The sequence below is a fragment of the Saccopteryx leptura genome, chromosome 3 (genome assembly GCF_036850995.1).
Source record: "Saccopteryx leptura isolate mSacLep1 chromosome 3, mSacLep1_pri_phased_curated, whole genome shotgun sequence".
Lineage (NCBI taxonomy): Eukaryota > Metazoa > Chordata > Mammalia > Chiroptera > Emballonuridae > Saccopteryx > Saccopteryx leptura.
The window spans coordinates 172593961-172610817 of NC_089505.1; the positions used below are offsets into that span (position 1 = coordinate 172593961).

Sequence of the window (16857 nt, forward strand, 5' to 3'; positions counted from 1 at the left end):
GTAGTTAACCATAATAATTCCTTTATGGAGAAATATCTCTGTAATATTTCAAGTATGCTGTTATTTGCGAAAGCAATATTTCAGCAGAGTTTCAGATACAGTAACACTAACACATCACAGGAATTTAAACTTAACAGCTTTATTACTCATTGTGTTTTGAAATACCATAAGCTTCTTGTTACTTTTCTATCAAAAATGCAATCTATACCTTGAATGGGCTTCATTTATTTTATTTCTTTTCATTTTGAGGTACAAATTACAGTAACAGTGCACAGATTCTTAAGTGTACAATTGATCAGTTTTGACAAATGCCTACACTCATGTAATCTGCAACTAGATATAGAACATTTCTATTACCCTAAAAGTCCCCTCATACCCCTTTCCAGTTATGCCTTACAGAAAGTAGTTGTTGCTCTGATTTGTTACCATAAATTAATTTTGCCTATTTTAGAACTTCAGTCAGTGGAATTGTATTTACTCATTTATGTAAGGCTTTTTGTATTCATCATAGTTGTGTGTATCTGTAGTTTTTTGCTTTTATTGCTCAGTAATACTCTATTGTATAAATATGTCACAGTTTGTTTATCCTTTGTTGATAGACACCTGAGCTGTTTCTAGTTTTTGTTTGTTATTTATAAAGATGCTAACAATATTTGTGTGCAAGGGTCTTTGTACACATGTGTTTTCATTTCTCTTGGAAATATTACCAGGACTGGAATTTCTGGGTCATAAAGTAGATATATATTTAACTTCAGTGAAACTGCCGAACAGTTTTCCAAAGTTGTGGTATCACTTTATTCTTTTCCTGGACATGTATGGCTGTTTTGGTTGCTCCACAACTTTGCCAACAGTTGGTGTTTTTAAGTTGTTTTCATTTTGGCCTTTCCAGTGGGTGGGTAGTGATACCTCACTGTGGGCTTTAATAATCTTGATAAGTTCTCTAGTTCTTTTCATAAAGTAACTTGGGGAGTTTAAAGATGGTGGCAGAGGAACCTGAGTAATGCAAGCAGGAGCCACTGTTGTGCAGCAACTCTAAAGCAACTCTAAAGCTGTTTATTGGCCTGTGATGAAGCCAATCAAAAGATTGCTGTGCAGAACCCTCTGGTCTCAGAGCTGCTGGAGCCATCAGGCCTGCAACACGGAGTATGCTGAAGATGGCATCCATCGGCAGAAGACCAAGGACTTCTTTATTTATTTATTTATTTATTTATTTTTTATTTATTTTTTTTTTCCCTGTATCCTTCCGAAGCTGGAAACGGGGAGAGACAGACAGACTCCCGCATGCGCCTGACCGGGACTCACCCGGCACGCCCACCAGGGGGCGACGCTCCGCCCCTCCGGGGCATCCGGGGCATCGCTCAGAGGCGACCAGAGCAACTCCAGCGCCTGGGGCAGAGGCCAAGGAGCCATCCCCAGCGCCCGGGCCATCCCCGCTCCAATGGAGCCCCGGCTGCGGGAGGGGAAGAAAGAGACAGAGAGGAAGGAGGAGGGGGGGTGGAGAAGTAAATGGGCGCCTCTCCTATGTGCCCTGGCCAGGAATCGAACCCGGGTCCCCCGCACGCCAGGCCGACGCTCTACCGCTGAGCCAACCGGCCAGGGCCTCAAGGCCTTCTTTAGAAACTACTAGGTCCAATGGGAACTGCTTCTTTTGAGCTTTTGGACTCTCCTACTTGTAGGTGTAAAGAATTACAGTGGTTCAAGGCTGTATCTGCCAATAGCTTAGGACCTGGTGTCCCAGGGCTTCATGAGTTCACAATTGAGGATTTCCATAACACTTTCTGAGACCTGATTGAGCAGGTTGAGAAACAGATCTCAGTAGTCTACCTGGTGGCCTCCTTCAGTGACCAGAGGACCTTGAACTACCTGGTGGTCTACCTGCTACTACTCAGCTCAGGCTACCTACATTGTGAGAGCAGGTCCTCAAGCACTTCATCAAGGGGGAGCAGACTGTCAAGGAGTTCTGTCCACAGGAAGTAGAGGCCATGTAAAAATGGAGTAACCACAGCCATATCATCATGTTGGCCCAGGCCACAGTGCTGCTGGAGTCTAAGGACAACAGTGAGGATGGGAACACAAACCCACACATCTTTCCTGACGGGTTGAAGCCCAAAGTCGGCCTTTTCTTCTGGCCCTGACCCTGTCAAATAGGGTTGGCTCCAATTGGCTGTTCCTGCCCCTCCCCTCCCCTCCCTTCTGCCAGGCATTAGATATGTCCAGAGGTTTTTTTTAGTTGTCAGTGGTCAGATTTCAAGATCATTTAGCTTTTGAAACTTTTAGTTTGTTAAAATCTTTTAGTTATGGTGGTTAATGCACTCAAGTTAAGACCATTTTTACTACTCTATATTATCAAACTTGGATAAAGAATTTTTGTGAAAGTTCTCAGTTTTGGTTATGAGGTGCAGATACTTTCTATTTACTTACAGTGAGTTCTTCTTTCAGCCAGCATTTAACATGTTTCTAATATTAATTGGAGATGATTTGGGATTTCTTTCATTTGGAGCTCTTTGAATACATATTTTAGTGAAGTGCTTTTTTTCGGGGTTTTTTTTTTTTTTGTATTTTTCCAAAGCTGGAAACGGGGAGGCAGTCAGACAGACTCCCACATGCACCCCACCGGGATCCACCCGGCACGCCCACCAGGGGGCGATGCTTTGCCCATCTTGGGGCGTCGCTCTGCCGCAATCAGAGCCATTCTAGCGCCTGAGGCAGAGGCCACAGAGCCATCCTCAGTGCCCGGGCAAACTTAGCTCCAGTGGAGCCTTGGCTGCGGGAGGGGAAGAGAGAGACAGAGAAGAAGGAGAGGAGGAGGGGTGGAGAAGCAGATGGGCGCTTCTCCTGTGTGCCCTGGCCGGGAATCGAACCCGGGACTCCTACACGCCAGGCCGACGCTCTACCACTGAGCCAACCGGCCAGGGCTAGTGAAGTGCTTTAAGTAAATTACAGTTGTCCCTCACCATATCATGGTTCACTTTTTGCAGTCTCACTGTATTGCGGATTTTAAAATTTTATATATCTAATTTTGTATCACGGATTTTTTGCTATATCGCAGGATTTTGCGGTATATGGGTATTTTTATATATTTTAATTATTTTTGTGGTAAAATAAGCATTTTCTAGCCTAAAAAATGGAAAACAATATAAAAATATTAATTAAAACATATTAAAAGAATAGTAAATCTTCTTGGCTATGCAGTACATTCATCTCATCGCCATCACCTTCATCGTCATCAGTATGCACAGCTAATTCATCACCATCTTCATCATTCAAGTTGTATATTCACTTGTGAGGATCCATATAGAATTTTATATGTTGTTAAAATTACATAGGTTTAAGAGTGTAGAAAGTGTTTAAGAGCATAGGACATGTTTATAAGAGTGTGGAAAAGGTTTATAAGAGTGTGAGGAGGGTTTATAAAGCTGTAAAAATATATATAAATAATAAAATAAATATAAGGTTGCTGAGGGGTTCTGGAACCTAACCCCTGTGATAGATGAGGGACCACTGTATTTTATAATCACCGACCAAATTTAAAGCTTGCTTTTGGTGTTTTATGAGGTTGTGAACCAAACTATTTGATTTTTTACATATAGGTACCACTCAATGCACAAGTTTATGAACTGTTAACTGTCTTCATGGAGTGGATTTCAGGTTATCACCTTAGCAAGTTAAAAAGTGAAGATTCTGGAATGGACAATGTAAAGCCGCCACTCAAGTTTGCTTCTCAGAGAAACGATATTCAGGAGAAGTGTGTAAAGGTTGGTTTTTAAATTTGAAATATATAACTCAGTAGATATGAAGATTAAAAAAGGAAAGCCTATGATATATTTTATAAGAGAAAAAATATTGAAACTATTTTTGGTAGAAAACTGACCATAACAATAGTTCTAAAAAGATTCATTTCAGACTTAATTATAATTAATTCATACTTATATTTTTCTTTTTCTTTTTTTGTTTTTGTTTTTTGTTTTTACAGGGGCAGAGAGAGAGTCAGAGAGAGGGATAGACAGGGACAGACAGACAGGAACGGAGAGAGATGAGAAGCATCAATCATCAGTTTTTCATTGCGACACCTTAGTTGTTCATTGATTGCTTTCTCATATGTGCTTTGACCGAGTAACCCCTTGCTTGAGCCAGCGACCTTGGGTCCAAGCTGGTGAGCTTTTTGCTTAAGCCAGATGAGCCCGCGCTCATTCTGGCAAACTCGGGGTCTCAAACCTGGGTCCTCCGCATCCCAGTCCGACACTCTATCTACTGCGCCACCGCCTGGTCAGGCTATATTTTTCTTAATGTGATAGGAATTTGTTTTTAAATATAGAGACCAGAAATTAAAAATCTACCCCAAAGTGGAAAAATAATTGTATATTAGAGTTAGGCAAATAATCAGTGATATGAACAGTTCCTGATACACACCATTTTAGGATTCATTCCCACTAAAATAACTTATTTTGCCTTTTTTAGAGGGATTAAAAAGTCTATTTTCAGGTGTCTTCTCATTAACAAAGAGAAATACCTATTTTGTTTAAATTACAGACATTAATTTGGATATTGGTACTCCTCGTTTCTAGTTGTATAAATGGTCATTAGAGATTGACAGTTATATTTCACAAGATGTACATTAAAACTTAAAGGTATACATCTAAAGTTGTTTGGTTTGCCTGACCTGTGGTGGCGCAGTGGATAAAGCGTCGACCTGGAAATGCTGAGGTCGCCGGTTCGAAACCCTGGGCTTGCCTGGGTAAGGCACATATGGGAGTTGATGCTTCCAGCTCCTCCCCCCTGTCTCTCTCTCTCCTCTCTCTCTGTGTCTTTCTCTCCCTCTCTCTGTCCTCTCTAAAAATGAATAAATAAAATAAAATTTAAAGTTGTTTGGTTTAACATTTTCAGAAACAATTTAATGATTATCATATACAGGCCTGGGTTTCAAATTAGAAAATTATTTTCAATTTTTATCCTTACCTAAAAAGTTTCTTCTAAATGTCTTTTATACTAGGCAGAATAATGACTGATCCCCAAGATGTTCATAGCTTAATCCCTGAAACCTCTCGGTATGTTTTGTCACATGGCTGAAGTTAATTAATGTCGCTAATCAACTGACCTTCAAATAGAGATTAGCTTGGATTATCTGTGTGGGCTCAGCAATCACAGGGTTCCTTAAACCAGACAGAAGGAGCAGGTTAGTAGGTCAGAGAGTTCACGCATCCTCGTGGCTTTGATGATGCAGTGAAAGGGCCATGAGCTAAGAAATGCAGGTCACTCTGAAAGCTAGGAACTGCTTTTTGCTGACGTCCGGCAAGGACATGGGGATCTCAGCACTACAACCACAGGGATGCATGTCGCTAGCAGCCTGAATGAACAGAACAGTGGACCCTCCCCACTTCCAGAAAGGAGCACAGTTCTGCTAATACCTTGATTTTAGCTGCTTGAAACTTCTGTTGGATTTCTGACCTATATAACTGAAAAAATAAAAGTACATTCTTTAAACCAGTAAGATTGTGCTAATTTGTTATGGCAGCAATAGGAAACAAATACACCTTTGTTTAGAATTTTGTGTCTTTTAGCACCTCTATCAACCATTCTATATCTAGCCTTACTTTAGAAGTAGTTGCTAATTAGGAAGGGCTGCAGCATTAAAGTTCTGTGGAGAAATTTTATTTGTTAGAACTGAATGCGGTAGGGACATACTAGGGTATAAGGCTAACAGTTGACAATTTTTATGAATCATGTAATATTCTGTTTTCATATCAGATTAATGGCATAAGAGGAGACTATTTAGTACACATTTATCACAAGAGTCTTTTTATCATTTTTTCCCCCATTGATTTGATAGAGGAAGAGAGGAGGGAAGAGAAAGAGAAACATCAACTTATTGTTCCACTTAGTTGTTACATTTAGTTGTGCGCTTATTGCTTGCTTCTCCTATGTGCCCTGACTGGGGATCAGACAGACATGCAACTTCAGTGCACCAGGCCAATGCCACCCAGCCAGGGATTATCACTTTTTAAAAAATTTTTATTTTTAATTATTGTGTTGACATGGTTTCAAGTGTCCCACTTAGTATACCACCTTTTACACACTGCATCGTGCCCCATGCCCATGCAAAATCTCTTTCCTCCCCCATCTCACCCCCCTTTCCCTCTGGCTACTGCTGCCCTGTTGTCTGTATCTATGTGTTATATATACATGATTTTGGCTAATCCCTTCACCTTCTTTGATCCTGTCCTGTCTTCCCCCTTCCCTCTGACAGCTATCCATCTGTTCTTTGTGATTATCATCCTTAAATAAAGTCATTTATTGACTTATTCTGGGCTATCAATTTTTGTTGAGCCTAGATCCTTAACTCCAGTATTATTTTCAATTTATGGCTACTACTATATTAGTAAAGGTAAAATAATCTTAAAGCTTTTGAGTTTTTTAAATGACTAAGAAAGATTAATACCAAAATAATTAATTTATTTAATATACTTTTGGCCAACACAAGTATATATTAAGAATTTTTTAGGAATATGTACTATTTGTGGTTATAAAATAGTGCAGCCCCCTTTTTTGAAACTTTTGCAACAGCATTATTGTTTGAAACACTAGTCACTAGTATGACTCAAATATTTTTGTCAAGTATCTCTTCCCAAATTACCTTTAACTCCTCCTCATCGTGCATTTTGTTGTATATATATATTTACATTTGTGACTCAGTATCATTTGAGGATTGATTTAATATTTTAAAATACAAAAATGAAAAAATAATTGGGGACTAGATGTGGTAACTTAGGTAGATGATAAAAATGGTGTATCTTATAACTTTTTCAACCACTGTCCATGGACTAGTCTCTCAGAAATTTCATGCTGGTTTGCAAAAGAGTTAACCATCCTGATGTTGTGTGAATATTATGGACCCAGTGATCTTAGTTGAATTCACTTATGCTCAGGGTCATTTCTGCCTTAGTAGTCCCCCAAATAATTCTCCTATTTTCAACAGGCCCCAAGTCTGAAAAGGTTGAAAACCATTGCCTTATAAGACTGATTTTCCTGTGTGACAAAAAAGAGGTAGAATGTTATCAATGAAGTTGAGAAAAAAGTAATTCAGTACAGCCCTAAGTGGAATCTGTTAAGAAGTGTTAAAAAATGACAATTGAAAAAATATCTGAGGCCCTGCTCAGTGGATAGAACATTGGCCCTGCATGCAGATGCCCCAGGTTCGATTCCTGGTCAGAGTACACAGGAGAGGCGACCATCTGCCTCTCTCCCTTGCCCCCTCCTCCTTCTTTCTCTTTCTTCCTCTCTCTCTTCCCCTCCTGCAGCCATGGCTCCATTGATTCCAGCATGTGGCCCTGGGCACTGAGGATGGCTCTGTGGAGCTTCTGCCTCAGGCACTAAAAATAACTCAGTTGTGAGCATGGCCCCAGATGGGCAGAGCATCAGCCCCAGATGGGGGTTGCCAAGTGGATCCTGGTCAGGGCCCACACAAAAAGTCTGTCTATCCCCTCCATCCCCTCCCTCCACTTGGAAAAGAAAGGGGGAAAAGTTTATTTTATTTTTTTACTTTTTAAACTTTTTTGCTAAAAAATAACACATACACACACACACGCGCGCGCGCCTATGGAGCTCATCTCCTGTGCTCACTGTCCTGGAGAAGCTCCTGAAGGGCCTGCTGAGGCCCCTCGTGAGGAGAGGGCACTCTCTTCAGGAATACATCTGTGCTGGTTTGCTGGGGCTGTTTCTTTTTTACCATAGATTTGCTTATAAGTAGATAAACATTTTTCTCTTTTAGTGAAAACCTTTTGGTGTTAGGGTTCATGTTTTTGTATGAAGGAGCTTGCTGAGGCCTGCAGAAGCTTCTGCTAAGCTCTTCACCGAGTTCTCCTGGGGTCTGCGTTTTCTCCTGCAGTTTCTCATTCTCTTGCATCCTCAGCTAGTTCCTGTTCAGGTCCCAACCACTCCTCAATAGTCCTCCCTCAGGAACCGTCTGTGGGAACTCCTTAGTTACCCTCATCCACAACAGCATCTCAACCACAGCTATCTCTTCTGCAGTCTGTGCTGTAGTCTTGGGATGGCTATAGCATCACTAGGTGATAGGGATTTTCAGCTGTTAATACTCTCATGGGACCGTCATATGTGGGGTCTGTCCTTACCTGAAATAGCTTTATGTGGCACATGACTGTTTAAAATTTCAAATACATATTTCCACATTGTATTGCATGTAGTTTTAAAGTGATGATTTTTTGTTAGAGGACACTTTTTCTAAATTTCTTTTGGAAAAATAAATTTTGGGAAATTGTAATTGATTCCAGATATCTAAAAATACTGTGCATTTTTATTTTCCATTATTTTAGCTTTTGCCTGTGATGACAGAGCAGCTGCAGTGGATGCCATTTGTGAGTGCCAGACTTCATGAGCCATTTGTAAAATTTATCTATTGGTCTCTACGGCAACAAGAAGCTGGAGCCCTGGTAATTTATTAATAGGAGTCTGTCTTCAACTACTACTCTGTTTGGTGTTATTTCTTTTGATCTTGTTCTTTTACATTTTTTTACATGTGTTCTGTGTATATTTTAGGACTTCTCGCTTTATTTTCTACTTTCTTTTTTCATATATCTTATTTCTCAATATCTAATGTGTTTTGAGTTTCAGAAATGTATAAATAATGAGTTATTAAAACCAATGGTCATCCCCCCATTATTTAACTCATGATTTTTTTATTATATTATACTAAAGGTAATAGAAGTTAATGATTCCTAGTGTTTATGCCAATAAATACAAACTAGTTAAGTGGGATTATGAATATTAGGATATCCTAATTAAAGAAGAAAAATTATTCCAGTATCTTATAAAAGGAATGGTATGTTGCCTACTCATATAAGGGTCATTTAGTTCAGATTATGACATGCATATATAATTATTTGTGTGAATTGTAGTAGGTTTATAAATTTTTCTCTCAGTTACTATTGGTAATTGCTGTTACAGCTTTCTTTTGGTTAAAAAATGAGAACCAGTTTGTGTTAGGTAGTTTAATCTCAGTCCTGTGGAGTTAGGAAGCACACCCCCCTTGGTGCAATACAGATGATTAGGTCATTAACCATCAGTGATTGAGTTGTGTGATGATTAAATAATGTGATTATTAGGGTTAAGGAAAACTATCTTCTCTGAAGTGATAGCCTAGATATTCTGCCTGAGTATTTATGCCAGTGTGAACACACAGAATATCATTTTTAACTTATTAGTCTTAACTAAAAAATCATCAGATCTGTTAATAAATAAAAATCATCAGATCTGGTATATAAATCATCAGATATGTTAATATCACTGTCTTCTTTCTACAGTGTGTTTGATTTTGCTGTTTGTGTAATGGCTATGAAAACAGGCTGCTGAATGCTTGCTTTTAACAACAAGGATTAGACTTACAAAGTTGAATTAAACTTTGTAATATTCTTATTATCCTTCGGATAACTTATAATTGATTTTTGTCTTCAAATATATATTCAGCATCCAACTCTGTGTGCTATTATAGAGAGTACTGTGATCCTGCATCTACTTTTCTAGTAAAAAGTAGTGTTCTTTTTTTTTAAAGTAGTGTTCTTACCACTCTTAACATTCATTTATTAATTTATTGATGAGTTTCTTATACTTTAGTGGTTTTTGTTTGTTTGTTTGTTTTTGAGAGAGAGGCAGGGAGAGAGAGACAGGAACATCGAGCTGCTCCTTTATGTGCCCTGACCAGGGATCGAACTAACAAATTCTACAATCTGGGATGATACTTCAACCAACTGAGCTATCCAGCTAGGACTTAACTTTTTTTTTTTTTAAAGAGACAGAGCAAAGGAGATTTGTATGTGTGGGGAGGAAGCATTCATTTGTTGTTCACTCAGTCATACATTCATTAGTTGCTTCCCGTGTGTGACAAGGATCAAACCTTGTCATTTAGGGATGCGCTTCTTCTAACTGACTGAGCTAACCAGCCAGGGCTTTACTTTAGTTTTAACAGTTGTCTAATTGCATGCACTTAAAAAAAATTTAGCTTTTTATTTGAGATAATTGTATATTCACCTAGAGTTATAAAAAATAATAGATCCCTTGTGTTCTTTACCCAGTGTCTCCGACGGTAGAACTAGTACAGTGTCATAGCCATGATATTGCCATCAATACAATTAACAGAATGGTTCCACCTCCATGAGGATTCCTCGTTTTTTGTTTTTTTTTCTTGTTTTTATTTTTGTTTTGTATTTTTCTGAAGCTGGAAACGGGGAGAGACAGTCAGACAGACTCCTCCTGCATGCGCCCGACCGGGATCCACCCGGCACGCCCACAAGGGGCGACGCTCTGCCCACCAGGGGGCGATGCTCTGCCCCTCCGGGGCGTCGCTCTGCCGTGACCAGAGCCACTCTAGCGCCTGGGGCAGAGGCCAAGGAGCCATCCCCAGCGCCCGGGCCATCTTTGCTCCAATGGAGCCTTGGCTGCGGGAGAGGAAGAGAGAGACAGAGAGGAAGGAGGGGGCAGGGGTGGAGAAGCAAATGGGCACTTCTCCTATGTGCCCTGGCCAGGAATCGAACCCAGGACTTCCGCACGCCAGGCTGACGCTCTACCGCTGAGCCAACCGGCCAGGGCAAGGATTCCTCATTTTTAAAGAATATATAAACTTCATTTGTTAGAGCAGGTTTAGGTCCATAACAAAACTGAGCTCAGATTTCCCATATGTGCCTGCTGCTATACATACACAGCCTTGACCACTGAAAACATAGTACTAAAGTGGGACATTCGTTACAACCTGTGAACCTGTGCTGACACATCATTGTCATCCAAAGTCCATCGTTCACATTAGGGTTCACTCTTGGTGTTTTACACTCTGTGAGTTTTGACAAATATATGATGGTATGTGACCATCACTTTTGTATTATACAGAATGATTCGATACTAAAAATAGTTTGCTCCAGGCCCTGGCTGGTTGGCTCAGTGGTAGAGCGTCGGCCTGGCGTGCGGAAGTCCTGGGTTCGATTCCCGGCCAGGGCACACAGGAGAGGCGCCCATCTGCTTCTCCACCCCTACCCTTCTCCTTCCTCTCTGTCTCTCTCTTCCCCTCCCGCAGCCGAGGCTCCATTGGAGCAAAGATGGCCCGGGCGCTGGGGATGGCTCCTTGGCCTCTGCCCCAGGCGCTAGAGTGGCTCTGGTGGCGACAGAGCGACGCCCCGGAGGGGCAGAGCATCGCCCCCTGGTGGGCAGAGCGTAGCCCCTGGTGGGCGTGCCAGGTGGATCCCGGTCGGGCGCATGCGGAAGTCTGTCTGACTGTCTCTCCCCGTTTCCAGCTTCAGAAAAATAAAAAAAAAAAAAAAAAAAAAAAAAAAAAATAGTTTGCTCCAAAATTTCTCTGTGCTCTGCCTGCCTGTCTCCTTCACCCCTAAGTCTTGGATGTCACTATTTATTTTACCATTTTTATAGCTTTTTCTTTTACCAAATGTCCTATAGTTGGAATTATGAAATATGTAGACTTTTCAAATTGGTTTCTTTCACTTAGCAATATGCATTTAGAATTTGTTCATGTCTTTTCAAGTATTGATAGCTCTTTTCATTTCAGATCTGAATAACATTTCATTTCACTATGTACCACACACCCCTCTAGCCATTTCATAACTACCAATTAGTACTTCTTAATCCCATCACCTTCCCCCCCCCAACACTCCTCCCCTCTGGAATTCATCAGTCTGTTCTTTGTATCTATAAGTCTGTTTCTATTTTGTTCTTTAGATACCACATATAAGTGAAATCATGTGGTATTTGTCTTTCTGTGTCTGATATTTTTCACTCGGCATAATACCCTATAGGTCCATCCATCTGTCATATTCTTTCTTTTCTGTGGCTGAGTAATATTTCTTTGTATATATGTACCACAGCTTTATTTTCTATTCGTCTATTGATGGGTACTTGGGTTGCTTCCATATCTCGGCTATTGTAAATAACGCTGTAATGAACACGGGTACATATATTCTTTTGAATAAGTATTTTGGTTTTTTTATGAATATATTCCCAAAAGTAGAATAACTAGGTCATAAGGTAGTTCCATTTTTTATTTTTTTGATGAACTTCCATACTTTTTTTTTTATAGTGGTTGCAACAATTTGTATTCCTACAATAGTACACAAGGGTTCCCTTTTCTCCGCATCCTCGCTAGCACTTATTGTTGATTTATTGATGATAGCCATTCTGACAGGTGTGAGGTGATACTATGGTTATAATTTGTACTTATCTGATGATTAGTGACATTGACCATGATGTCTATTGGCCATATGTGTATCCTCTTTGGAGAACATCTATTCAGGTCCTTTGCCCATTTTTTAATTGGATTATTTTGTTGAGTTCTTTATAAATTTGGATATTAACCCCTTATCTGATGTATCATTGGGAGATATCTTCTTTCATTCTTTAGGTTGTCTTTTTATTTTCTTTTTGAGAGAGAGAGACAGACAGACATGGACAAGCAGACAGGAAGGGAGAGAGATTAGAAGCATCAACTCATAGTTGCGGCACTTTAGTTGTTCATTGGTTGCTTTCTCATATATCCCTTGACTGGGGGACTCCAGCCAAGCCAGTGATCCCTTGCCCTCAAGTCAGCCACCTTTGACCTCAAGCCAGCAACTTTGGGGTCAGGTCTATGGCCCCACACTCAAGCCAGCAACCCCACACTCAAGCTGGTGAGCCTGTGCCTAAGCCGAATGAGACTGTGCTCAAGCCAGCGACCTCGGGGTTTCGAACCTGGGTCCTCTGTGTCCCAGGCTGATATTTTTTCCCCTGCACCACCACCTGGTCAGGCATTGGGTAACAATAAAGAAAATTTTAAGTTATTTCTAAGTGTAGTGTAAGCATTCTTATCTGTAGCAGTTTTAAATGGTTTCCCTTTATTTGGTTCTTAACATGTAGAATGGAATACTTTAAGAGCCCATATTACTTTGAAGTAGTGTTTTGCCATTATTTCTGTTTTGCCAATTTTCTTGTTTTAGTTTATTTGCCATGAGAATTGTTCATGATTCTAACCCAGTATTTTATTCTTCTGAAATTGTTAAAAGTTATCAAAATCTACATTTACAGTCATCCTGAGCTATATAAGGCAATGAGACCTTAGCTGCACTTCATAAGCTAACACAGTAAGAGATGCCTGTTAGCCATTTCTCTGCAACAGCAGAGCAATGAAGAGACTACAGAGCCCATCTCTGGAGTTCATTTCTCTGAACCAGAACTAGCTCATGATCCTATGTTCTTAAATGTTTTGAGATTGAATTTTGCCCATTTTTATTTTCAGAAAATTACTCTATTTTTTTTTTCTGTATTTTTCCAAAATGAGAAGTGGGGGGTGGCAGACAGACCCCTGCATGCACCCAACTGGGATCCACCTGGCATGTCCACCAGGGGGCGATGCTCGGCCCATCTGGGGCACTGCTCGGCTGCAACCAGAGCCATTCTAGCGCCTGAGGCAGAGGCCATGGAGCCGTCCTCAGCGGCTGGGCCAACTGTGCTCCCGTGGAGCCTTGGCTGCAGGAGAGGAAAAGAGAGAGAAAGGAGAGGGGAAGGATGGAGAAGCAGATGGGTGCCTCTCCTGTGTGCCCTGGCCAAGAATCGAACCTGGAACTTCCACACGCCAGGCCGATGCTCTACCACTGAGCCAAATGGCCAGAGCCTACTCTTTCTATATTTCTAATTCTAGTAGAATGGCCTGACCTGTGGTGGTGCAGTGGATAAAGCGTCGACCTGGAAATGCTGAGGTCGCCGGTTCGAAACCCTGGGCTTGCCTGGTCAAGGCACATATGGGAGTTGATGCTTCCAGCTCCTCCCCTCTTCTCCCTCTCTCGCTCCCTCTCTCTCCTCTCTAAAAATTAATAAAAAAAAAAATAATAATTCTAGTAGACTGCCCATTTCTTTTAGGAAAATATATAGTCATAATTTTTTTAAAGTTGCTTATAAAATTATTGCTTTCCAGTCTTGCATATTTTCAACTCCATTTTATTTATTTATTTATTTATTATTTTTATTTTTTGCATTTTTCTGAAGCTGGAAACGGGGAGGCAGTCAGACAGACTCCCGCATGCGCCCGACCAGGATCCACCTGGCACACCCACCAGGGGGTGATGCTCTGCCCATCCGGGGGGGTCGCTCTGTTGCGACCAGAGCCAGTCTAGCGCCTGAGGCAGAGGCCACAAAGCCATCCCCAGCGCCCGGGCCATCTTTGCTCCAGTGGAGCCTTGGCTGCGGGAGGGGAAGAGAGAGACAAAGAGGAAGGAGAGGGGGAGGGTTGGCGAAGCAGATGGGTGCTTTTCCTGTGTGCCCTGGCCGGGAATCGAACCCTGGACCTCGGCACGCCAGGCCGACGCTCTACCACTGAGCCAACCGGCCAGGGCCACCATTTTATTTTTTTTTAATTAGCAAAAAACTGACTTGCCTTTAGTTCATATGTTTGATTGTAGTATTTAAAATTGTATTTTCTGAACATGAATAAGTACACTAAGTTAATCCATATTTTTAACAGCATTCAACTATGACATCAACTTTGAGGAGATTGGGTGAAGACATATTCAAAGGAGTAGTAACTAAGGGAATTCAGGATAATTCTTTAGAGCATTCTGTGGAGAATAAACCGAAGACTGCTACTTTCTTTAGAAGTTCCAGTTTGCCATTGAGATTTTTATCAACTTTAATTGTTCTCAAAACAGTCACCCAAGGTAAGCTTTCAAATGTGCTTATGGTATAATTTTTCATAAACAACTGGAAGAGACTACTATGTAATGAAGCAGTTCTTACATAGTCAAATCATTTTCAGAATGAGATTTTAAATTGTTTTATAATGGTAGCAGCACATTATAAAAACTTTTATTTCCTGAATTTGAGACACTGAGGCACCGGTTAGATTGTTGCTCCCTCCTAGAAGCCTATGTTGATTCTCTTAGATCGTGTTCCATAACAACCTTTTCTTACCACTATCACTGCATTTACTACAAGTATTGAAATTGCTAGTTAATTTTTTTCCACTAGAGCAGATGTCGGCAAACTGGAACCCATGTGCCAGATCTGACACACCACTTCTTTTGTAAAGTTTTATGTGAACACATATGTGCTTATTTGTTACCTATTGTTTGTGACTATTTTTGCCTTATGACAACAGAGCTAAGTAGTTGGCAAAATGGACCATTATTACATTGCCCCCCAAAGCCTGTAATATTATTATGTGGCCCTTTCTAGAAAAGGTTTATCAAGTTCTGCACTAATTTGTAATAAAAAACATGCTTTTTTACCATTGTATCTTCCTGCCCCTAACATAGTACTTATGTATAATAGTGATTAAGGTCATGAATGAATGGAAAAGGTTTTCAATAAAAGTTGGATATTTTTCTTTTTTTTTCTTATAGAGTCAGACAGACAAGAAGGGAGAAAGATGAGAAGCATTAGTTTTTCGTTGCGGCATCTTAGTTGTTCATTGATTGCTTTCTCATATGTGCCTTGACTGGGGAGGTGGGGATCTCCAGCCGAGCCAGTGACCTCTTGCTCAAGCCAGCAACCTTGGGCTCAAGCAAGTGACCTTTGGACTCAAACCAATGACCATGGAGTCATGTATATCAGTGGTCCCCAACCCCGAGGCCGCAGACCAGTACTGGTCCGTGGGCCATTTGGTACCGGTCCGCAGAGAAAGAATAAATAACTTATATTATTTTCGTTTTATTTATATTTAAGTCTGAACGATGTTTTATTTTTAAAAAATGACCAGATTCCCTCTGTTACATCTGTCTAAGACAGGGGTCCCCAAACTACGGCCCGCGGACCGCATGCGGCCCCCTGAGGCCATTTATCTGGCCCCCACCACACTTCCGGAAGGGGCACCTCTTTCATTGGTGGTCAGTGAGAGGAGCATAGTTCCCATTGAAATACTGGTCAGTTTGTTGATTTAAATTTACTTGTTCTTTATTTTAAATATTGTATTTGTTCCCATTTTTTTTTTTTTTACTTTAAAATAAGATATGTGCAGTGTGCATAGGGATTTGTTCATAGTTTTTTTTTATAGTCTGGCCCTCCAATGGTCTGAGGGACAGTGAACTGGCCCCTGTGTAAAAAGTTTGGGGACCCCTGGTCTAAGACTCACTCTTGATGCTTGTCTCGGTCACGTGATACATTTATCTGTCCCACCCTAAAGGCTGGTCCGTGAAAATATTTTCTGACATTAAACCGGTCCGTGGCCCAAAAAAGGTTGGGGACCACTGCTGTATATGATCCCATGCTCAACATAGTAGCCAAGCCAGTGACCTTGGGGTTTCAAACCTGGGTCCTCTGTGTCCCAGGCCAAGGCTCTATCCACTGCACTACCACCTGGTCAGGCAAAGTTGGCCATTTTTTGATATAGCTAATAAGTAGTTACTTTGGATTATTAAATACGAGAATTTTTGTTAAAGTAAGTCATACCAATGTAGTCAAACAATAACTATACCACCTATCTACTTTTCCTGTTTATTATATTAAAATATATAACCCAGCTTTTCAAGTGGGCAATGGCAATAATTTGATTTGACTTCCTTCCCTGAAGTATGTTCTATTTAGTAACTCCTAATTATACAGAATTTAAGGATAAAACCCCCAAACTCTACCTCTGTCTTCTTAGTTATTTTCTTCATTGTTGTGGTTCTCAAAGTTAGAACAGATTGGGTGGTAGCGTTTGAAAAGTCATTAATGAGGAGGGGGTATTAGTCCCCCCAAAAGTTACCACATATCAACATATATTATAATATCATTTGATAAAATATAATATTCATTACTGATAAAACCAATGAAATAGAGAAATAAAATGAGGGCTCCCAGTTGTGTGCACTGTAGTATTGGATGTGCGGGCCATCTGTAATG

At 40.6% G+C, this 16857-nt stretch overlaps 1 protein-coding gene and 1 pseudogene across 7 annotated transcripts in view; both read left to right on the top strand.

The window, feature by feature from the left end:
• The window catches only part of CCDC138 (coiled-coil domain containing 138), a 67100-nt gene that overhangs the window by 32962 nt on the left and 17281 nt on the right, over nt 1-16857 (top strand). For 6 of the 7 annotated variants that reach the window (XM_066376883.1, XM_066376886.1, XM_066376885.1 and 3 more), the window contains 3 exons: nt 3591-3755; nt 8328-8444; nt 14501-14693. In XM_066376883.1, coding sequence (XP_066232980.1) covers nt 3591-3755; nt 8328-8444; nt 14501-14693 — 475 coding nt within the window. The remainder of the gene's footprint in view (nt 1-3590; nt 3756-8327; nt 8445-14500; nt 14694-16857) is intronic. The other variant, XM_066376889.1, reaches the window with a different exon arrangement.
• On the top strand, nt 25-2135 carry LOC136397306 (ubiquitin thioesterase OTUB1 pseudogene; annotated as a pseudogene).